The sequence below is a fragment of the Leucopleurus acutus genome (assembly GCF_964270905.1).
Source record: "Leucopleurus acutus genome assembly, chromosome: 3".
Lineage (NCBI taxonomy): Eukaryota > Metazoa > Chordata > Mammalia > Artiodactyla > Delphinidae > Leucopleurus > Leucopleurus acutus.
In genome coordinates, this window is record NC_139145.1 from 100046951 (window position 1) to 100070973 (window position 24023).

At 36.5% G+C, this 24023-nt stretch overlaps 1 protein-coding gene across 6 annotated transcripts in view; it reads left to right on the top strand.

Moving 5' to 3' along the window:
* Positions 1-24023, top strand: part of MCTP1 (multiple C2 and transmembrane domain containing 1) — a gene marked incomplete at its 5' end in the record, with an annotated part of 535475 nt that overhangs the window by 419445 nt on the left and 92007 nt on the right. For all 6 annotated transcript variants that reach the window (XM_082836435.1, XM_082836436.1, XM_082836437.1 and 3 more), the window contains one exon: positions 21240-21359. In XM_082836435.1, coding sequence (XP_082692561.1) covers positions 21240-21359 — 120 coding nt within the window. The remainder of the gene's footprint in view (positions 1-21239; positions 21360-24023) is intronic.

The window sequence follows — 24023 nt, forward strand, 5'->3', positions numbered from 1 at the left end:
GCTTTAGCTATTCCTTAATAGCCTTTGTGGAACTTCTCTGAACTCAAAGGAGCAGCAACTGTTAGAAGAACCATCATGTAGATGGTGTCATCAACTAGCATTTTAAATATTTTGAGAGTGTTGGCAAGCTACATCCAAGAGCTATGATCATTCATTGCCTTGGCCTAGTTTCTCTCAGTTCTTTGGATTGGAATTTACCTCCACAGAAATTATCACTTTTTATTTTAAACAACTTTACTGAAGTATAATTTATATGCCATAAAATTTACCCATTTTAAGTGTATAATTCACTGATTTTTAGTAAATTTACAGAGCTGTATGACCCCTCGTGCCAACTACAGTCACTCCCACCATCAGCCCCTAGCAACCACTAGTCTGTTTTCAATCTCTAGTGATTTGCCTTTCTGGACATTTCACATAAATGGAATGATACAAATGTAGTCCTTTACTTCTTTCTGACTTCTTTCATTTAGCACAGTGATTCTGAATCCATGACAGATTGTGTCAGGAGTGCCTTCTTTTTATTGTTGTAGTATTCCACTGTATGGATATAGTCCATTTTGATTATCTGTTCACCAGCTGATTAACAATTGGGTTGTTTGCACTTGAGGGTATCGTGAATAATGCTACTGTAAATGAGCATTCATATACAAAACTTTATGTGGGCATATGTCTTCATTTCTCTTGGGTAGGTAACTCGGAGTTGAATTGTTGGTTCATATGTTACGTTTATGTGTGTTTACCTTTTTAAGAAACTACCAAACTATTTTCCAAAGTGATTGTACCATTTTACATTCTCACCAGCAATGTATGAGAGTTCTAGTTTCTCTATACTTTCACAATTTAGTACTTTCTGCCTTGATTATAACCAGTCTAGCAGGTGTGAAGCAGTATCTCATTGTGGTTTAATTTACATTTCTCTAGTGACTAATGATGTTGAGCCTCTCTTCATGGGCTTATTAGACATTCATGTGTTTTCACTGGTAAAATGTCTATTCAAATCCTTTGTCCATTTTTTAATCACTTTTTTTTAGAGTTGATTTTAAATGTTCTTCATATACTCTGGATGCAAGTCCTTTATCAGCTTAATGATTTGCCATTTTTTTCTCCCAGTATGTGAGTTGTCTTCTCATTTTCTTAATGATGTCTTTTGAAGCACAAAGTTTTTAACTTTAATGAAGTCTAATTTTTAAATACACATTTAGGTCATGTTTTTAACATTGTATCTATGAGTTCTTTGCCTAGCCCATGGCCACAACTCTTCTCCTATGTTTTCTTCTACACGTTTTATAGTTTTAGCCCTGTGACTAATTTTGTATCAACTTTTGTATGTGGGAATTTCATTACTTTTAAAGACAGATTAATTTATACCATCCTGCTCATTCCCACAAGTTTACCTGAAGATATCTTTGAGAAAGTTCTGAAGGCAAGTAGAAGGGAATAATTATTTTTCTGGTTTTTTTTTTTTTTGTTTTTTTATATCTGACCTGATCTCAAACTACACCACCTTTTGGTTAATATTTAAATTTCCTTTTTGAAATATCTACCCGTTAATAGCTCGTATTTTTCTTTGAGAGGACATTAAATTGCAGAGAGCTCCAGAACCTAACTGAAGCTTGCGAATAACTTAAAAACTGAGCAAAATAATCTTGTGTGTTACTGTCCTAACAGTGAACACTCTAGTAAATTGTCAACAAGAAACTGATGACCGTCACATGAGAGTTTAACATCAAAGTTATCCCATCTGAACCCACTGTTATGCCCCCTTAATGTCCTCTTTTGTTTAGACAAAATACAACATTTAGTTATTCAGGAAAACATGATAACACACTGATAGAAAAAGTTCAAAAAATCTTAATTTAAAAAATACAAGTATGTGTTTGTTGAGAATCATACATCAGTGCTTTGTGGCTCAACAAAATGTGTCCACTTACGACAGGTCGTTTTTAGAAATGAGGTTTAAAATCTCATCAAATACAACAACAGCATCTCAGCATCTCCGTGTCAATGAAATGAAAGCTTTTCTGAAAATGAAATGGCCTTCTTTTAGAACTCTGGAATCCTAAACTACCAGACATTTCAGGAACTATTTTGGCTGAAAATGATATGAGAGATTTTTCTTTTTCATAATTTTTATTACAGTGGAAATGGTTTTTGTATTTCTAACAGTTTGACAAGAGCTAATTACAATGCGCTCATCTGTTTTGTGGACTAATTTGAGCCATCGGGCATCAACACCATAGACATGCAGCAGCATTGCAAATGATACGCATGCTTCCCTTGCTCCAAGAATTTGTACTTGCTATAAAAGAAAACAGATTTGGACAGCCCTGAAAAAGTTGAGTTTGGTTTGAAGACAACATTTCAGAATTACATTAGAGCTGGCCTACAAGTGAACTAAAAATACCTGCTCATCTCAGTGGTCTTGGCCCAGGGCCTTTCCTTTTACTGTAAAAGTCAGGCTGTTTGAACAGTTGGAGTGCGGCTTGCTTGCTGTCTAAACTAGTGTTCTCTGATAACTTCTGTTACCATTGAAACACAAGCCCTGTTGCACTGAAGAGAATGTTTAGAGGTGTGGAAAATAGCCAAGAGAAATGTATACTTAGTGTTCAAACCTCTAGGCTTCCCGTGTGGTAACTAGACCACTTAGATCTGTTAAGAAAGACATTCATCAGTAAACATTACACAGCAAGGGTAAAAGATGGAATGGAGTAAAGGAGGCTGTTAAAATCAGCCTAAGATGATTATTTGAATTGCAAAGAGAAATGTTCAGACATAGCTAGAGCTGCTAAACATAACTCTTGAAGTTTTTCCAGAACAGAGGGATTGGGGAGAATGAGACCAGTGAAGGAGAAAATTAGAAAATTATAAGACAGAATGGGAAATGAAGTTTCAGAAACCGGTAAGATCACTGAAATATATGATATTATTAGGTCTTAAATCTATTTATGAGGGTGAAAATTTAAAAACGCACTTTCTGACTTTGGCTCTGTGATCTTAAGATTGAAATGAAGATATTAAATCTGGATAAAGAATAACCTGCAGTAACAGCTAGGTTATGTCAGGAGGGATTAAAAAGAAAGGTCGGAAATCAGTAGCCCAGGAAAGATAATCACGTAAGTTGGATAAGTCTGGGGGAGATAATTTGAGTGGAAATGAATCAGAATGTGGTACCAAACATCCCCAAACTTGGCAGAGTGCAGCCCTCTGCATACCAGCTACTGGATGATTATTGATCTGTTTCTGTTCAGTGAGATAGAAGGAGGAGTATAAAGACCACAGGATTAATTCTTAGAGTAACTTGGATCGCAGACTTCACTAACATGTGTTTGGCTTGTTAGATAGCTGGGTATCCTATTTTCTGGCATGTCATATGGAACAGAGGGAACTTCCCCCCCATGAGCAACTGAAGTGCCAGCTGTTGCCCTAGATATTGTACCTGTTCGTGATGGAGATAGCTTTAAAGCCAGATTTCAAGCTTAGGGAAAATTTTACATTTTGTACATCAGCAAACATTGGTATCAGATTTGTGTTTCTAGATACAGCATCTACACACACAAAGAGGGAAGTTGATCAAGAACCTACTTCAAAAATAGTAGTGATAGGGAATCCCCTGGTGGTCCAGTGGTTAAGACTTCACTTTCCAATGCAGGGGGTGCGGGTTCGATCCCTGGTCAGGGAGCTAAGATCCCATATGCTTCGTGACCAAAACATAAAACATAAGCAATATTGTAACAAATTCAATAAAGACTTTAAAAATGGTCCACATCGGACTTCCCTGGTGGTGCAGTGGTTGAGAGTCCGCCTGCCGATGCAAGGGACACGGGTTCGTGCCCCGGTCCGGGAAGATCCCACATGCCGCGGAGCGGCCGGGCCCGTGAGCCATGGCCGCTGAGCCTGCGCGTCCGGAGCCTGTGCTCCGCAATGGGAGAGGCCACAGCAGTGAGAGGCCCACGTACCGCAAAAAAAAAAAAAAAAAAAAAAAAAAAAAAAGGTCCACATCAAAAACCAATCTTAAAAAAAAAAAGTAATGATAATAGATTAATTTCTTTAAAAATTTAAAAGATAACTATCTTTAATAAGCTTTAACAAACGTTTACAGCGCTTCCAAAGCCCTAGAAAATACATAAAAATGGCACACTTGTGTGACAATATCCCTAACTAAAATATCACAGTTAATCCAACAGTTTTATTAAATAATAGTTTAAAAATTTAAAAGACAGGAAGGGATATCAGAACATACTATAATGACTTGAATATCATGGAAAAATATGCCTTTTTCATTGACACTGGAGAATCAACAAAAGCAAAACAGAAACAAATTGAGAACCAACATTAAAATGCCTTTTTTTTTTTAGAAAATAATCCGAGCATGAAATGTTCTGTACCTACACTAGTGAGATAGTCATGGGTCCCTACAAAACCAGTTGGATTCTAGAGAAATGGGATTCTGGGAAAAGACAAGCTTCAGTGAGCTTAACAACCTTATTCACTCTTACATGTTTTTTGATGTAGTCCTTAAGTATTTTTTAAGAGCAATTGTTACTTCGGACCGGCAATCTCCTCATGGACCAAATAATACCAGTTCACCAATTCCTCTTAATTGTTGGTATTTGGTCACTTAAAACAATAAGTATGTGTTGATCTGTAACCTGCAAGAAGGACTTTGTGTGCAGCCGTTTTTGAATGAGAACTTCTGTGAATGATGAAGCTATTAAAATTAAAAGCATAACTGTGCTTGGTTCTATGGTAGGCATTACAAACTACTAGGTAAAGTACTAATTTCTAATGAAAGGGACCTCAGAGAATCAGCATTCTCTGGGCATCTATAAGCATTTGTCACTTTCATTCTACATCCAAACTTTTACTAACAAGAAGCTCACAACATTACAGGGATTGCTTATCAGTTATTCATGTGTGGTTGATGCGATGCTGTAGTTGGACACACTCTGAGCTTTACATTTTGGACTTGTCAGTGTTCTCAAAGCAAAGCCAGAGCCTTTCATCTCTGACTTTGATAAAAATGGCACCAAATAGTGGTACAACTTGTAAGCTGAAAAAGAAAAAAATCTAAATAAATAAATAATTTCCCAAGCCTTCTGGCTTGCAGGTTCTATTGATATAATATCTCCATCAAGGAGAGTAGGGTGCATTATGCTATGATGAGTTGATAGCACCACCTCTGAGGTTGTTTTGGTCCATTTTGTTGTGGAGATTCTTCAGTAGGTATTTCTGTGAGTCATTTGTAAGACAGCTTCAGATAAGTCCTATCTAGTTGTCATGCTTGCTTCTTTAATAGATGAAGTCAAGCTATGCTTTTCAAAAAGGCCTGGATGTTCTAAGATGGTAGACTTTAAGTTTCAGGTAGCAATTTCAAAAACCCTGTGTACGGTTTCACAAAGTAACGAATCAGAACTTCCTGGTGTATGTTTATAAATGGTCTAAGTAAATCTGAACAAACAATGATATTTTTAACACCTTCAGTAAATATATGAACTAAGTTATAGTATATGCATTCAATTCAAAGCTTTGCCAATAAATCAACCAATTTATCATTTTTTTGTACCCCTAACCATATACCTCATTCTGTCACCAGAACAACAGAGAGAGATGTTCCTCTTAACATGTTTTGCATTTTGCCTAATCAATATAAGTGACCATTTGGTAGAGAGTACACTTTGACTTTTTTGCTCTAAACACATAAAACACACACACACACACACAGCACAAGTCTCTTCCGTCTGGTATTTGGTTGTAACTACTCAAAAAGAAAGCAATAGAGGGAACCGTCTCAGTTCTCATTCTGATTGAGAGAGGGAGAAAAGCCACTGTATATAAGCATGCGTGTAAGCATGATAAAGTTCTCTGGGTCGTTGCAGCAAGACCATAGGAAACAGCTAAACAAGGTGGAGCGATCCAGCAGGTCTAAGGTTGCGACCAATTCCTTACCACTGTTTATTTTAGAAAATTGTCCAAACAAAGCAAAGCCTCTCTTCAAGAGAGTGACGTGTCATACTTTAAAACCACCTTTAAAAGGCTATTGTTAGGCTGGGAATTAATCAGGTTCACATTGCCTATCTTCTCTCTCCTGTTCACGTAGGTGGTACCAAAAGCTCTAGTGGAATCAACCAGAAATAAAGACCTTAGAACAGGTGGTGACACCATCTGGCTATTTAAATCAAGGCAAAACCACCCCCTTCCCAGAAGATGAAGTTCTGAAGTCCCTGATGATGCATGGAGCCTAACTTAAGCCAAGGGAGAGTAAGCGGGCAGAACGGGTTCACCTCCAGTTCTTCTTTAGACATATATTTAAGAAATATTGAGCGTTAATGGAGAGAAAGAATCTAGTGCAAGTACATATGAGTGAGTGCAATTCTTTTTCTCCGCTACTCTCATGCCATCATCTAGGAAATATATCTAGCCTTCTTCTGTGCACATTTGTATATGTATGTACCTACTGTTTCTTCTTTTCTAAGTTAGCTGTGGAATATCCTAGTGTCTATGTGAGAATTGGCAATGTTTCTCAAAGAGGAGTACTGTTAGCATGGGGGACAGGAAGATTTTTCACCGGGTGGAACTGTTCTGCATATTTCAGGGTGTTTCACACCCATGCCCCACCCAATAAATGCTGGAATCACCCCTTTCCCACTTGAGTCATTGTGATAACTAAAAACATCCCCACATGTTTCCAGATGCACCCTGGGGGAGGGAAGTGGCAGCACAGCACCCAAATGTTTGAAAGTTGACCCTCTTCCCTTACACCCCTTCTTTCTTTCCTTGTGCCGGAAAGGATCTAAGGAGGCGGTTGATGGGATTGATTCACAAACAGTGCTTTCATTTGCTTCTTACTGTTCTCTCCTATCATGTTTTTAATTCAGGAATTTTTTTAACCTGGATGATGGCTTTTTCAAAAAAGAAAAGACATATATTTTGGGTTCCACTTTACATCCACTAGCTTTCTTCTTTAGGGCCAGTCTTAATGGTAGACGTAAAATAGTTTCCTTTTAGGGATTAATTACCATAACCAGTTTTTATATGTGGCTAGACCCCTTAAAAGTTGTTTTTTTTTTTTTAAGCAATGCTTAATTCCTCAAAAGGCAAACACTATGTATTTATTATCTTTCTAATTTGAGGCCTCTCTCACATCAGTGAATATTGTCACATCAAATGCTGTTAGCATAAGCATGTACTTACTTTTGTTATATTTCCTCATTTTATTTCATCTGATATAGACATTTTTGAATGATGAAACAAACAGGTAAACAGAGGGTGAAGGCTGGGTGAAAAATGGGTTAATACTGTAAAGGCCGTAAATGTGTTAAGTTTAAGAAAAAGAAATGAATTGAAATTAGGGAGGAAAGGGATTTTCTAAAAGAGCCTTGAAATTATTAATTGTTTTGTAGGAGATGGCCTTTCCATGTAGGCAGAGAATTTTTTCTTCACTTCTTTCTGAAGAGACAGTCAAATAGAGAATCTCATCTCTTAATTAGAAAGAAAAATACTCATCAAACACATCTCATCACTGGAGAGCTAATGATTCACAGCTGTTAGTCTGAAAGGGCAGGCTTTTTTCCTGAACAGTAGGAAGTGTTAATCATTTTGGATGAGATTTCTTTTTTAAAATATACTGTAGTTTGCAAAAGAATAGGATATTTCAATATTCCAACTTAAATGATTTTTCTGAAGTGCGCTCCCCCAGGGATACTGTCATGTGTCGCACTGAATGATCATTGAATGCAGGCATCTTCCACTGCACTTCAATGAGAGCATCAATTGATGGGATGATCTGGACGGCCCAGTCCCTGCCTGGGACTCTTAAAACCCCAGGCTCAAAGAAAGAAAAATCAGGTACATCTTGCACCTCCTAAGAAGTGGTATTGCTATGAAATCTTAACATTTTGAATCATTCACTCTACTTTATATAATTTGCTGTGTTTAAATGGAAGTGAAAAGCCCAAGCCCACCTTCATTAGCTTCTGAGTAGAAAAGGTCTTTTTGTTTGTTTAATCTTCATGTGAAAAAGTAAGGCTTCTTTTGCTTGTAAAATGTAATTGGCTCAATTATTTTCCAGTCTTTGCCTTTACAGCCACCTTGCTAACCTCTTCTAAACATTTCGGACAGAAGAAAACCCCATTTAATAGAAACCATGTGAATAGCTAACTTTGATTATTCAGAGCCATGCAAGAGAGTGAGGAAAAGGAAGAATGAAATTGTCTCTACAAACCTCATTTTGACCATTAGTGTTTGACCTCTTTGACATGCCAGACCTTTACCAGAGCACCTAAAAAGTGGTATTGCATTTAGTGGTTATCCCAGAGCAAGGGGAAGGAGAAGAAGTAGAGATAGAAAACAATCTACAAATTGTATAATCAGTCCCTAAATAATTGAGACCTTCAGAGCATCAACATTCACTATAAAATCCTTTACCTTAGAAGCAGTGGAGCATTGTGGGAAAAGCACACTGGATTGGGAGTTAGCTGACTTTGCCCCTCAGTAGAGGATGTCCTTAGACAAGTTTAACCTCCTGAGCCTCAGTTTCCTCATTCATAAAATGAAGATAGTCTCAGCCTTCCCAGCCTTCCTTGCAGGACTTTCCCCCTAAAGTTCATTTTATGCAATGTGATATAAGATACTTGTTAGGACAAATTATGTCATTTACCTTTCAGTAAATTATAGATTTTCAAAATAGCCATTCTGAATACTTATGATTAAAATGTAGGTTGCTCTTCTTTCGACAATATTCAACACCCATTTATGATAAAAATCCTCCAGAAGGTAAGCATAGAGGAACTTACCTCAACATAATAAAGGCCATATATGACAAACCCACAGCAAACATCATTCTCAATGGTGAAAAACTGAAACCATTTCTACTAAGATCAGGAGCAAGACAAGGTTGCCCACTCTCACCACTCTTATTCAACATAGTTTTGGAAGTTTTAGCCATAACAGTCAGAGAAGGAAAGGAAATAAGAGGAATCCAAATCGGAAAAGAAGAAGTGAAGCAGTCACTGTTTGCAGATGACATGATACTATACACAGAAAATCCTAAAGATGCTACCAGAAAACTACGAGAGCTAATCAATGAATTTGATAAAGTAGCAGGATACAAAATTAATACACAGAAATCTCTTGCATTCCTATACACTAATGATGAAAAATCTGAAAGAGAAATTAAGCAAACACTCCCATTTACCATGGCAACAAAAAGAATAAAATACCTAGGAATAAACCTACCTAAGGAGACAAAAGACCTGTATGCAGAAAATGATAAGACACTGATGAAAGAAATTAAAGATGATACAAACAGATGGAGAGCTATACCATGTTCCTGGATTGGAAGAATCAACATTATGAAAATGACTATACTACCCAAAGCAATCTACAGATGCAATGCAATCCCTGTGAAACTACCAATTGCATTTTTCACAGAATGGGAACAAAAAAATTTCACAATTTGTATGGAAACACGAAAAACGCTGAATAGCCAAAGCAATCTTGAGAAAGAAAAACGGAGCTGGGGGAATCAGGCTCATGGACTTCAGACTATACTACAAAGCTATAGTAATCAAGACAGTATGGTGCTGGCATGAAAACAGAAATATAGATCAATGGAACAGAGTAGAAAGCCCAGAGATAAACCCACGCACATATGGTCACCTTATCTTTGATAAAGGCGGCAAGAATATACAAGGGAGAAAAGAGAGCCTCTTCAATAAGTGGTGCTGGAAAAACTGGACAGCTACATGTAAAAGAATGAAATTAGAACACTCCCTAACAACATACACAAAAATAAACTCAAAATGGATTAAAGACCTAAATGTAAGGCCGGACACTATAAAACTCTTGTAGGAAAACATAGGCAGAACACTCTATGACATAAATCACAGCAAGATCCTTTTGACCAACCTCCTAGAGAAAGGGAAATAAAAACAAAAATAAACAAATGGGACCTAATGAAACTTAAAAGCTTTTGCACAGCAAAGGAAACCATAAACAAGACAAAAAAAACAACCCTCAGAATGGGAGAAAATATTTGCAAATGAACCAACCGACAAAAGATTAATCTCCAAAATATACAGGCAGCTCATGAAGCTCAATATCAAAAAAACAAACAACCCAATCCAAAAATGGGCAGAAGACCTAACTATACATTTCTCCAAAGAAGATATACAGATTGGCAGCACACACATGAAAGGATGCTCAACATCACTAATCATTATAGAAACACAAATCAAAACTACAATGAGGTATCACCTCACACCAGTCAGAATGGCCATCATCAAAAAATCTAGAAACAATAAATGCTGGGAAGGGTGTGGAGAAAAGGCAACCCTCTTGCACTGTTGATGGGAATGTAAATTGATACAGCCACTATGGAGAACAGTATGGAGGTTCCTCAAAAAACTAAAAATAGAGCTACCATATGACCCAGCAATCCCACTACTGGGCATACACCCTGAGAAAACCATAATTCAAAAAGAGTCATGTACCAAAATGTTCATTGCAGCTCTATTTACAATAGCCAGGACATGGAAGCAACCTAAGTGTCCGTGGACATATAAATGGATGAAGAAGATGTGACACATATATACAATGTAATATCACTCAGCCATAAAGAGAAACAAAATTGAGTTATTTATAATGAGGTGGATGGACCTAGAGTCTGTCATACAGAGTGAAGTGAGTCAGAAAGAGAAAAACAAATACCGTATGCTAACACATATATATGGAATCTAAAAAAAAAAAAAAAGGCTCTGAAGAACCTAGGAGCAGGACAGAATAAAGACGCAGACATAGAGAATGGACTTGAGGACACAGGGAGGGGGAAGGGTAAGCGGGGACGAAGTGAGAGAGTGGCATGGATATATATATATATACACTACCAAACGTAAAGTAGATAGCTAGTGGGAAACAGCCGCATAGCACAGGGAGATCAGCTCGGTGCTCTGTAACTACCTAGAGGGGTGGGATAGGGAGGGTAGAAGGGAGACGCAAGAGGGAAGGGAAATGGGGATATATGTATACGCATAGCTGATTCACTTTGTTATACAGCAGAAACTAACACACCATTGTAAAGCAATTATACTCCAATAAAGATGTTTTAAAAAGCAGGTTGCTTTTAAAGCCTGGCACAAATAGATACTGAAGGATTGTGTTTTGTGATGTTAGTGATAAAATCATATGCAAGGGGCTTCCCTGGTGGCGCAGTGGTTGAGAGTCCACCTGCCGATGCAGGGGACATGGGTTCGTGCCCCGGTCTGGGAAGATCCCACATGCCGCGGAGCGGCTGGGCCCGTGAGCCGTGGCTGCTGACCCTGCACGTCAGAAGCCTGTGCTCCGCAACGGGAGAGGCCACACCAGTGAGAGGCCCGCGTACCGCAAAAAAAAAAAAAAAAAAAAAAAAATCATATGCAAGATAACACTGATTGAGATAGAAGGTATTTGGATTTAAAAGTGAAAAAAAATGTATGGACAGGAATTGACATTCTTAAAGCTGGTAGTTCAGAACAAGATACTTTTATATCTAGGGGAATGAGAATGTTAAAAATTATTAACATTTAAAAACCTAATTTTTTTTTAACTCCAGACTTCACAAAATCTACAATGTATGCTGATGTCATTTACTAGCAATAATGACTTTCTCTAAAGATCTGCATTTTTCTTGCTCTGATTATTAGTAAAACATTTCAGTGCAACCCCTCATAAGTTTAATATTGGGTTGGCCAAAAAGTGCCTTCAGCTTTGAAGTAAAAATAAAAGACACATATTTCATTTTCACCAAGAACTTTATTGAACAACGTATTCACCGTTCCACTGCCTTCTGCCATTTTTCAGGCAACTTCGTAATGCCATCTTCCCAAAACTTTTTATCTTTTTGAGCAAAGAACTGTTCCAGGTGCCTTTTACAGTCTTCCAGGGAATTGAAATTTTTCCATTAAGAGAATTTTGTAAAGACTGAAATAAATGGAAATCCAAAGATGCAATGTCTGGTGAATACAGCGGTGAATCAGAACTTCCCAGCCAAGCTGTAACAGTTTTTGCCTGGTCATCAAAGAAACATGCGGTCTTGCGTTATCCTGATGGAAGATTATGTGTTTTCTGTTGACTGATTCTGGATGCTTTTCGTCAAGTGCTGCTTTCAGTTGGTCTAATTGGGTGCAGTACTTGTTGGAATTAATGGTTTGGTTTTCCGTAAGGAGCTCATAATAGAGGACTCCCTTCCAATCCCACCATATACACAACATCACTTTCTTTGGATGAAGACCTGCCTTTGGTGTGATTGGTGGTGGTTCATTTCACTTGCCTCACAATCTCTTCCATTCCACATTATTGTACGATATCCACTTTTCATTACCCGTCACAATTTGTTTTAAAAACAGAACGTTTTCATTGCATTTCACTAGAGAATCGCATGCAGAAATAAGGTCAGGAAGATTTTTTTCTCTTAACTTGTGTGGAACCCAAACATCAAAGCGATGAACATAACCATACTGGTGCAAATGATTTTCGATGCTCTGGATATTTTGAGTATGTCGGCTATCCCCCGTGTGGTATAATGGTGATTGTTCTCAATTAATGTCTCTATTTGATTGCTATCAACTTCAACTGGTCTACCCAACCATGGAGCACTGTCCAGCGAGAAATCTCTAGCCCAAAACTTTGCAGACCACTTTTGACATGCTTGATCAGTCACAGCACCTTCTCCATACACTGCACAAACCTTTTTTTTTTTTGCGTTTCAGTTGCCTTTTTACCTTTCTTGAAAAAATAAAGCATAATATGCCAAAAATGTTGCTTTTTTTCTTCCATCTTCAATAATAAAATGGCTACACAAAAATTCACCAGTTTTGATAAGCTTTTTTTTAAATGCACGCCGGTATGACAGCTGTCACATACAATCTAACAAAATTGTTTCGAATGAAGTTAAAGACAACTAAGTGCTACTAGAGCCATCTTATGGAAAAAAACTGAATGAACCTTTTGGCCAACCCAATACTTATGGCTTCCTTCCAGCAAACCCCTTCCTCCCAGACCACACAGAAATCCCTCTAAGGAACACCATCCATCTTCTATAACTGCTCGAAGAACAATTATCATGTTGACTTATCTTGGAGTATTATTTTATAAAGTCTGTTATTTTTCAGAAACAATTTTAAATATGAAAAACATAAAGTTGACATTACTTACATTGGTATAGTACTTTCTGCTAAAGCATTTTCATGTATATTACATAATTTGTTTCCCACAGCCTACTTGTGAAATAGACAGGTATTACCATTTCCATTTTATAGATAATAGACTAAAATAAAAGGGAATAACTGACCTGCCCAAGGTCTTATGATCATATAGCAGAAATGGAACTAAAAACTCTTCTTCAGGCTCCTGGTCCGTACCATATTTTACTCTACCATACTTTCTCCTTGGAGAGAAAATATGTATCAGTTAGCATTTGCTGTATAACAAACCACTCCATTAGTAGCGTAAAGCAACTACCATTTATTTAGTAATGATTCTGTAGGCGAACAAGTTGGATCAGGCTCAGCTGGGTATTTCTTTTGTTCTCAGCTGGGCTCACTTATGCATCTCTGGTCAGCTTCTGGCCAGTTAGGCAACTTTGCTTCTGGATGCTGTCTGGCTTCCAACTGGGGCAATGGAGACAACTGTATCACATGTTTCTTATCATTCAGCAGACTAGCCTGTGCTTGTTGACATGGGCTCAGGGTTTGAAGAGTGCAGAGGGAAAAACCCAATGAGCAAGTGCTTTTTAAGCCTCTGTGTTCAGCATTTTTACAACTCTTCCCTCGGCCAAAACAAGTCCTATGTCTAATCTCAGTGTCATCGTGGGAGAGTATTTCAAAAGGCCTGGATACATGGAAATATTAACAAATTGGGGTCATTACTGCATGTAATCACTATAAGCTAAATATAAAAATACTGAAAATGGCACTCGCTTTATCATCTCTTCCTATTGTAGTTGACGTAGCTTTTTAAACACAGCTCTAATGCTTGAATCCACCCTATGGATTCTAGAGTGGCATAGGGAAAGTGATGAGCTACAGGAAGGGCCAAAAAAATTATATATAGTATGAGCCAATATATTCCTGCTTGTAATAATACCTAATGTTTATTGAGCATCTTACAGTTGCCAAGCACTAGGCTAATTCCATCTCAAATCTATAAGTAGTATAGTTTTAACTTTCAGATTATAAAATTAAGAGTAATCTAGTAATACATCACATAGATAGTGACTAGTAAGCTTGGATAAAAACATGGGCCTGATTCAAACTCTCAAGCTCTTTCTAGTGCATCACACTGAAGCAGCTTTTTTAGGGATCCCATGATTGTGGCTAACAGTCCAAGGCAGATTGACAAAGAGCTTCTACCGTCCAGGATAATGTGTAAAACTCACAATATCCTTTTTCTAATGAAGAAGGTTGTGTGTACTTCTAATGTCCCATGAAGATTTTCTGATATAGAGTTTTAGCAGTAAATCACAACCATCTAGTAATTTGCAAAAAGGAAACCACCAAATTCTTGGAATAATTTTAGTTTCTAATGAGCAAGGCTAAATAATGTAGGGCTAGATGTTTTGTTTGGAATGGGGTCATGGATTTTATGAAAGTAAAATATAGATGGTCCAAGTTTCCTTATTAAAAGTATCGGGGGGAGTGGGGGAAAAAGCAAGGAGAATGTGACAGAGAGAGAGAGAGAGGAAAAATAAGGAAAGGGTGTCATAGTGATGAAGTCAAAGGAAATTAAACACTGTACAAATGTGCAGAAGTCCTTATTACCTAGTTTAACCTGGAGAAATTCTAGAATCATCAGATCCTCTCTCCATGTCCCATGCAGGCAAAAAGGTTTCTGGATATATGGGTCACAAAAAATCCTAGGCATTTTTGGGTTTATATATTTTTTTAATTGCTGTTTTGGTCCCATTTTAGCCCATTATGTCTCTTTTTTCCAAACCCCAAACTTAAGAAAAGTGTGGTCAGGACCAAGGACAGATCCTGCATTGTCTTAGCCTTCCTGGAGTTTTTCTGAGCTTCCTTCTTTCTCCTGCTGCCCTGGTGAAACACTGAAGACCCATCCAGGAGTGTTTTGGTATTTTGTAGGATAAAGGAAAGGATCCTATCTTCATGCAAGTGGGCTCCAGGGAGAAAAGAAGCTTCAGTGTGGAGAGAATAAGCTAAAAGACCCCTTTCTTCCTCTGAGGGCTCTTTGTTAGTGGATCATCACCATTGACAAGTATTAGAATCATCACTAGTACTATAGAGAATAATTGCTTTTTTCGTAGTGATTCTTAGCAATATGAGTCCAGAGACCATGTCTTATCCTAATTTTGAACACCCAGTATTGCATAGCACATAGGTGTTTAATAGATAACTTTTATTGTTAATCTGTGTTCATGCTCTTTTTCTTTTTTTTAAATTGAGGTATAATTGACATATAACACTATATTAGTATCAGGTGTTCAACATAATGACTCAATATTTGTATACATTGTGAAGTGATCACCTGCAGTAAATCTAATTACCACCCCTCACCGTACAGTTACAAGTATTTTTTTTTTTTCTTATGATGAGGACTTTTCAGATTTATTCCTTTAGCAACTTTCAAATATGCAGTACAGTGTTATTGGCTATAGTCATCATGCTGTACACAATATTCCTATGACTTGTTATTTTATAATTGGAAGTTTGTACCTTTTGACCTCCTTAGCCCATTTCACCCACCTCCCTCACCTCTGGCAACCACTAATCTGTTTCCTTAATTATTTGTTTGTTTCATTTTGAGATGCCACATATATGTGAGATCATATGGTGTCTTTCTCTGACTTATTTCACTTAGCATAATTCACTTAGCATAATGCCCTCTATGTCCATCTTGGTTATCGCAAATGGCAAGATTCCATTCTTTTTATGGCTGAATAGTATTCCACTGTATATATGTCATAACTTCTTTATCCATTCATCCACTGATGGACACTTAGGTTGTTCCCATATCTTGGCTGTTGTAAATAATGCTGCAGTGAACATGAGGGTGCATATATCTTTTTGAATTAGTATTTTCATTTTCTTCAGATAAATACCAAGAAGTGAATTGCTAGATCATATGGTAGGTCTGTTTTTAATTTCTTGAGGAACCTCCATACCGTCTTCCATAATGGCTGTACCAATCTGCATTCCCACTAAGAGTGCACGAGGGATCCCTTTTTTCCACATTCTCACCAACACTTGCTATTTCTTGACTTTTTGATAATAGCCATTCTAACAGGTGTGAGGTGATATCTCAGTGTGGTTTTTATTTGCATGACCCTGATGATTAAATGATTAGCATCTTTTCATGTGCCTGTTGGCCAACTTCTTTGGAAAAAATGTGCCTTCAGATCCTCTGCCCATTTTTAAATCAGTTTGCTTGGTTTTTGGCTATTGAGTTGTATGAGTTTTTATATATTTTGGATATTAACCCCTTATCGGATGTATAATTTGCAAATATTTTCTCCCATTCAGTAGATTGGCTTTTCATTTTGTCGATGATTTCCTTTGCTGTGCATAAGCTTTTTAGTTTGTTGAAGTCCTACTTGTTTATTTTGGCTTTTGTTGCCTTTGTTTTGGTAGTCAGATCCAAAAAAATCATAGCCAAGATCAATGTCAAGGAGCTTATTGCCTATGTTTTCTTCTAGGAGTTTTATGGTTATAGATCTTACATTCAAGTCTTTAATCCATTTTGAGTTAATTTTTGTGTATGGTGTAAGACAGCCTAGTTTTATTCTTTTGCATGTGGCTGTCCAGTTTTCCCAGCACCATTTATTGAAGAAACTTCCCTTTCCCACAAGAAGAGAAAATTACAGGCCAGTATCCCTGATGAACATAGATGAAAGAATTCTCAACAAAATATTAGCAAACTGAATTCAACAATACATTAAGAGGATCGTATACTATCATTAAGTGGGATTTATTCCAGGGATGCAAGGATGCTTCAATATCCACAAATCAATCAACAGGATATACAATATTAATAAAATGAAGGATAAAAATCATATGATCATCTCAGTAAATGCAGAAAAAACATTTGACAAAATTCAACATCCATTTATGATTAAACTCAACAAAGTGAGTATAGATGCAACGTATCTCAGTATAACCAGGGCCATACATGATAAGTACACAGCTAACATCATACTCAATAGTAAAAAGCTGAAAGCTTTTCCTCTAAGGTCAGGAACAAGACAAGGGTGCCCACTTTGCGACTTTTATTTTACATAGTGTTGCAAGTCCTAGTCAGAGTAATTAAGCAAGAAAAAGAAAGAAAAGTCATCCAAATTGGAAAGGAAAAAGTAAAACTGTCACTACTTGTAGATGACATGGTTTTGTATATAGAAAACCCTAAAAACTCCACCAAAAGACTATTAGAACTAATAAATGAATTCAGTAAAGTTGCAGGATACAAAGTCAACATACAAAAATCTATTACATTTCTATACACTAACAATGTACTATCAGAAAGAGAAATTAAGAAAACAATCCCACTTACAGTTGCATCAAAAAGAATAAAATACTTAGTAATAAATTTAACCAAGAAAGTGAAATACCTATACACTAAAAACTACATGACAGTGATGAAAGAAATTGAAGACAAAAGTAAATGGAAACGTATTCCTTGCTCACAGATTGAAAGAATTACTATTATTAAAATGTCCATATTACCCACAGCCATGTACAGATTCAATGCAATCCCTATCAAAATTCCAACAATATTTTTCACAGCAATAAGCAATCCTAAAATTTGTATGAAACCACAAAAGACACCAATAGCCAAAGCAATCTTGAGAAAGAAGAGCAAAGCTGGAGGCATCATGCTCCCTGATTTCAAACTAAACTACAAAGCTATAGTAACCAAAACAGTATGGTATTGGCATAAAAACAGACATCTAGATTAATGGAACAGATTAGAGAGCCCATAAATAGGCTCATGCACATATGGTCAATTTATTTACAACAAAGTAGGCAAGAATATATCATGCTGTTTCTTTTTTGACCTTTTGAAATCTTCAATTAAATTTTGAGAAGAAAAATAAATGCTTTTGTATTTAGAGTTTATTCAAAGCTCTCTTGTTTGTTTGTTTTTTAAAGATATTTTCAAGAGCAAGGGCTCTTTACTTAGTTATCCAAATATTAGATTCTTAAAGAGCACATAATGGGGAAGGAGACTATTTTTCCACTATGAGAATTCATAAAGCTAATGCAGTTTCTTTCTTTGTCTCTCTCTTCTATATCTTTTCCCATCCTGTGTTCTGGTGTTCACGTTGTTAGGGCATATTAAGACCATATGTATTCATAAGAAGTGTTCTGTCACTTCTGAGTGCTATATTGTAAGAAAGCTATTGATATATTGATTTGGATGTGGTAAGAGGATGTCCACAATGGAGAAGTGTCCAGAAACCATACCTTGTAACTGGTACTTTAAGCAACTAGTGATGTTGAACCTAGAGAAGAAAAAGACATGATAGGTGGTGGATTGATTACTTGCAGAATTATCATATGAAAAGTTTATTTGGTGCAATACCTGGCCTACAACTAACACTAATACATAAAGGAACAAGAAATTCACTCTGGGTAACACCAGGACTCTTAACACCAATGAGTGGCCATTACAAGGAGGAATATATTTGTTCAATAGGTTAAAAATCATTACAATTGGTGATATTTAGCAATGGAATAATCTGAGTCCCATCCATGAGACCAGAATACACTGAGTCAAGTGAATATTCTTGGAAAAGGCAACTATATAGGAAGGTCTAAGAGGAAAGACGGTTCATGACTGCATAGCCAGAATGGATAGACAATTTTTCTAGAAGTACTAAGGTACTTCTTCTACCTTATGTGCCTCAGGGAGAAATTCATTAGTGCTATCACAGGTTGTAATTCTGAATACATTTTCCAGATGTCACTTGGTTTTAAATAGTGGCTCTATAGGACTTTTACTAATGCAAATAATTAAGTAGACTTATGTTAAATGACTTGGGAACCCAGTATCCATTTATTCATTAATTCAGCAAATATATATTTATTGAGCACCTACTATGCCCCAAGCACCACTCTATGCTCTGGGGATAGAACAGTGAGCAAAAAGAAAAAAAAAATCCCTTCCTTTAAAGAGTTTATATTTTAATGATTGTCAAGATTTTACAAATAAATATGTAAAGAATTAATATGGATTCTAGCAAAAAATAATTTTCTCTTTTATATATGTTGATGTCTATCAAATTTGCCTTAAATCACTTCCTGAATAAAAAATTATATTTTTTAAATATACTTTAATAGAATAATCATAGCCATCAGTTATAATTTGTATCATCTTTAAATATATTGTATATATTTCAAAAATTAAACAGAAATATTTTCCTTTTCTAGAAATCTTTATACTTTTCTGGTGAAAGAGAAGATATGGCTCATGTTCCACACATTAACATATTTGAGATTTTTCTTATTCAGAAACTTGAATCTATGGTTCCCATGTAATTCTGTACAAAATTCATTTCTTGGGTTACTAAACCATTATTTATGCTTTTTGGTGTCCATGTGGGTTATGAATATCAAAGAATTCAGTAAAATATACAGTCTTCAAAATTTAATATCACATTAAAAAAAAGCCCTGATGGTACAGTAACATCATGAAGTCATTTTAAATATTAGAGAAAGGATGTTAGAGGGGATCAGATCTACAGATCTATGTTGAGAAATGAAAACACTGAGGGAGAGTGATTTTCTAAGGCCCAGAACCAGTCTTCTGGCCCGTGGGCCAGGGGTCCCTCTACCACTCCATACAGGTTCATTTTCTCTGCAATTTGAATAGGCTGCGGGCTTGGCTGAGGTTTGTTAAGAAGGCTGCAAACAGCCCATGCTGCTGTGCCTGATGTGCGTGTTCTTAGGGCACTGCTCCTAACCCTTCTGATCTGTCAAAGGCAGGATGTTTGCATGACCCTAACCAGCTGGCTCAAATTCTCAATTATACTTTGGTTCAGCTAAAGCTTAGCAGGCAGATGACTTTCTAGTTTTCAGTATTAGAATATGTACTACCTGAGGACCTTAGTTAATAAATAGTTAACTTTCTCAATTTTGTAATGTATTGATATCATTTACACAATACTTTTTTTGAGCACTTACTGAGTACCAAGCAGTGTGTTCAATCCTTAACACATTTCAACTGTTTAATTGTCACAGCCACCTCTCAGGTGGATACTCTTATCATCCCCATTTTACAGAAGAAGAAACTAAAGGGAGGATATATACCATGCCAGAGGTTATAGGACTAGTTAGCGCCAAGGGTGGAATCTGGCTCTTAACTACCATCTGACTTAAATTACCTTAATTTGGCAGCAGGGGCCACAGACCCAGAGAATTTAGATGATCTGTGCAGGGTTATAAGAGGCTGGTGGGGAATGGGGATGAGTCACGGTTTATAACCATTGCTGGTTATTTTATGATGCAGATGCTCTTAAAATGGTTCCTTCTGCCAGCCTAGGTGAGTTCTTAAACTTCATTCCTCATACAATTTTAAAAATCATTTATATACTTAGAGAAGTAGGTAGTTTTAAAAGGTAATAAAGGTAGACATTTAAAATTTTCCTTTGACAAAGTTACTCCATTGTTTTAATAGCTGTTTGATTTCTATGGCAAGGCTGAATTTTTTACACTTGTTGGTAGCAGTTCTATTATTCATAATGTGAAATCTTGGGAGCTCTCTGGTGTCGACTTGGTATTTTCATCTGCCTATTATGCTTGTTACATTGTATTATCCAAGTGAGATTTAAAAATAGTTTCTGATATTAAATGGTGATTCATCCTTTATCACTAAGGCAGAGAGGCCAGTTATTTCTGACAATGTAGTGAAGCTCATTTTGCTGCCTTTCTTTTTTAAAACTTTATTTTGTCCAACCTAACAATAATTTCACTGGAGGAGAAAAATTAAAATTGCCTCATTGACAATGTAGTGATATCAGTTTTTCCTTCATAGAAATTAAACAAAGTAAAATTCTTAGTGACTTTCCAGGGGTCGGTTGTGCTTTTAGAAAAATGCCTAACAAGTTCTCAAGTTTTTGTTTTCAAGACAAATCTTTCTGTTCTGAAGCATTTAATTGTGTGCTTTTTTTGAAGTGCAGTATGGATAAGAGAGTCCATTTAATGAAATTCAGAGTTGACTCATCTTTTTCTTCTTCCTTCTCTCTCCTCCAGCTCTTTCTCTTTGTTGTCTGGAACTTTGAGCTCTACATGATACCAATGGTTTTGTTGTTACTATTGACATGGAACTACTTCTTGATAATATCAGGGAAAGATAACAGGCAACGCGATACAGTAAGTCTCTACTTTCTCATTTGCATGTGTTTTTGTTCTTATTCCTAGTCTCTCCATCAAGATCAACACTGAATTCGGTTTTGCAAACCAGAAATTCTGTCTGTAAATACTCAAGTTTGGAGGAAAGTTTTATCAGTTCAAAACTAACAACTCTTTGGTCCTAACACAATAGAAAGTATTCACCTATTTCTAGCATTACTCATTTTGGTAGGAACTAAAATTGAGAGCACACCAAAGAATGAGTTATGATTTTTAGGTATAAGTCGGTTATTCCAAATGATTATTTCTTTTATGCTCCTTACTTGTTTTTATGTCTTAATGAATCCTGAGTTAAGACATAATATCACAAAATTATCTGTGGTCAGACCAGACGAATGTATTTTATTTAAGACAGTTCTCTGTGGTCTGTCATTGGAGGGAAGGAAGACTTGATGGTTGTTGGCCTAGAAAAGTGCATCAGGTACCTTAATTCAGTGTTCATTCACTGAACAATAACAAATACCCTTCTCTGTGTCAGGGGTGTATCAGGATACTGGCTCATGGATCAAGAGCTTTCAATTAACCTAAGGAAAGTTATATTGCACTCACTTGCCCTCTCGGCATTTTTGAAAGTTTTTCGAATGTGTGAAACAACCTTTTCTCTCTCAAAGAGTTTTAGACTGAGAAGCAGAAGCTAGCCACGTTATAATCACGTTTGTTATTCTCCCACCAGTCTTCATTCCCCTTAGGCTATCTCAGTCACTACGCCCCTAGCAAACACACAGCTTGAAAAACTTTCCCATATGTAAATAAATGGGAGGGGAATGTCTTACGCACGTAGAACATTTGCAATTTTATAATTCTGTAGACAGCTGTTGAGGATAATTTAAGGGTTTGTCACACATAAGGATCTCTTTGGCAGGTATTTGTCCATATCAGATTACACTGATTTTTTTTTTTTTTTTGCCATTAAGGGCCTCCATTTGATTGATAATCAGGACTTTGGCCAACTATTGTGCCCATAATGACGCAGGAAACAGAGTTATTTGACCATAAGTTTAGTAGTAGTATATAATACTTTGTTATAATAGCATCATAATGATTGCACATATACATATGACATAAAAGAATTTTCTTTTTAAATAACTCAAGCAAAATATACTTTAAATGGTTACACAAGCAAAATAGACTTCTTCAAAATAATTTTCATTATCATCAAAATAAAAGAAAAATCCAGATGCACAACCACCAAGTACCATGGCAAGGTTGCCAACAACGCACCACGTTTATTTCCCTATGTTATTTGATATATTTCTGTCTCTCTCATGAGATTATAAATTTGAGGTAGGGAACTGTTCATCTCTGTACTTGCCACCGTCTCTAGCACGTGTTTTGCAAATTAGAGGTGTTCAGACCTTTTTTTGTAAAGTTTATCAAACCAAACATGCGATTGCTATTAGAGATTTTAATGGTTAGGCAGCATCAACTGACAAGGCATTGTTATTATTATTGGCAAGGATTTATGGATATATATTTAACTTGCACACTGACAGACAAGCCCCAAATGCCATACGCCTTGGTGTCGTGGGGACTAACAGGCACTTTTTTCAATTAATCCAGGATGTTTTCTTTAAGAAGATAGGACTCTCTGAGCCAAGTCCTTTTTGTCCCATTTATTTCCAGGAGGTTGTCGGAGAGAAGAAAATCTACTTTTTAAAAAAAAATTTAATTTAATTAATTTATTTTTTATACAGCAGGTTCTTATTAGTTATCTATTTTATATGTATTAGTGTATATATGTCAATCCCAATCTCCCAATTCATCCCACAAAACTCTACTTTTCATTCAGTTGCCTTGAGACAAATCTGCAAATAAGAATGTTTGCCGAAAAGTGGTAATTTAGTTTCAGGTTCTTAATCCTATGAGGGGGCTTATCTTCAATATTTAGTCATTGGTTTGAGTATTCTTAGTAAAAAATTCTGAAACTATAGACTTTGCTTGTTATTTTCTTCAGAATATACCTGGCTTGGCTGGAAAGGTCCACTTTTACAGGAAACGTAATAATATATAATGTATCCCCTTGTACTTAAAATTCTCTGAGAATTTTTATAAGCCTGTTGAAAAGTTAACATATTATGTAAATTTTTCTACTGCCCTTTTCCCCCCAAAATATAACTCTGATATAGTACTTACAAATCCTTCCTTGTGGGCATATCTCTGACTGAATCCCCCTTTTAGCCATGGACAATATTTTGTTCTCCAACACAGGCCACTGTGAAACATGCTACAGTCTAACTTTCATGGAATGCCAACTACACCCCATAACTCCCAGTGATTGCCTTTTATTTGCCCAAAACACACATATCCACATATTCTGTTCTTTCCAGGCACCAGAGCAGCAATCACAACGCTTCATTCAGCTTCTCATTCACTGGCTCAGCTGAGACCTTACGTAACTCTTAAATCCAATTTGTCTAATTACGTGTTTTCTGCCATACCCAGCTGTGCATTTGAAATGGTTGCTCCTTTTGAAAAGAAACCTGGGTTATACTTTGCTGGTTATAGATTGCACACACACACATATATTCACAAGCACATATATGTAAATTAAGAGAAGTGTTTGGAGGGGTTGCTATGCTGTGCCTGACTACTTATCTACCGCGTAGTAGATAGCCCTGGAAGAAT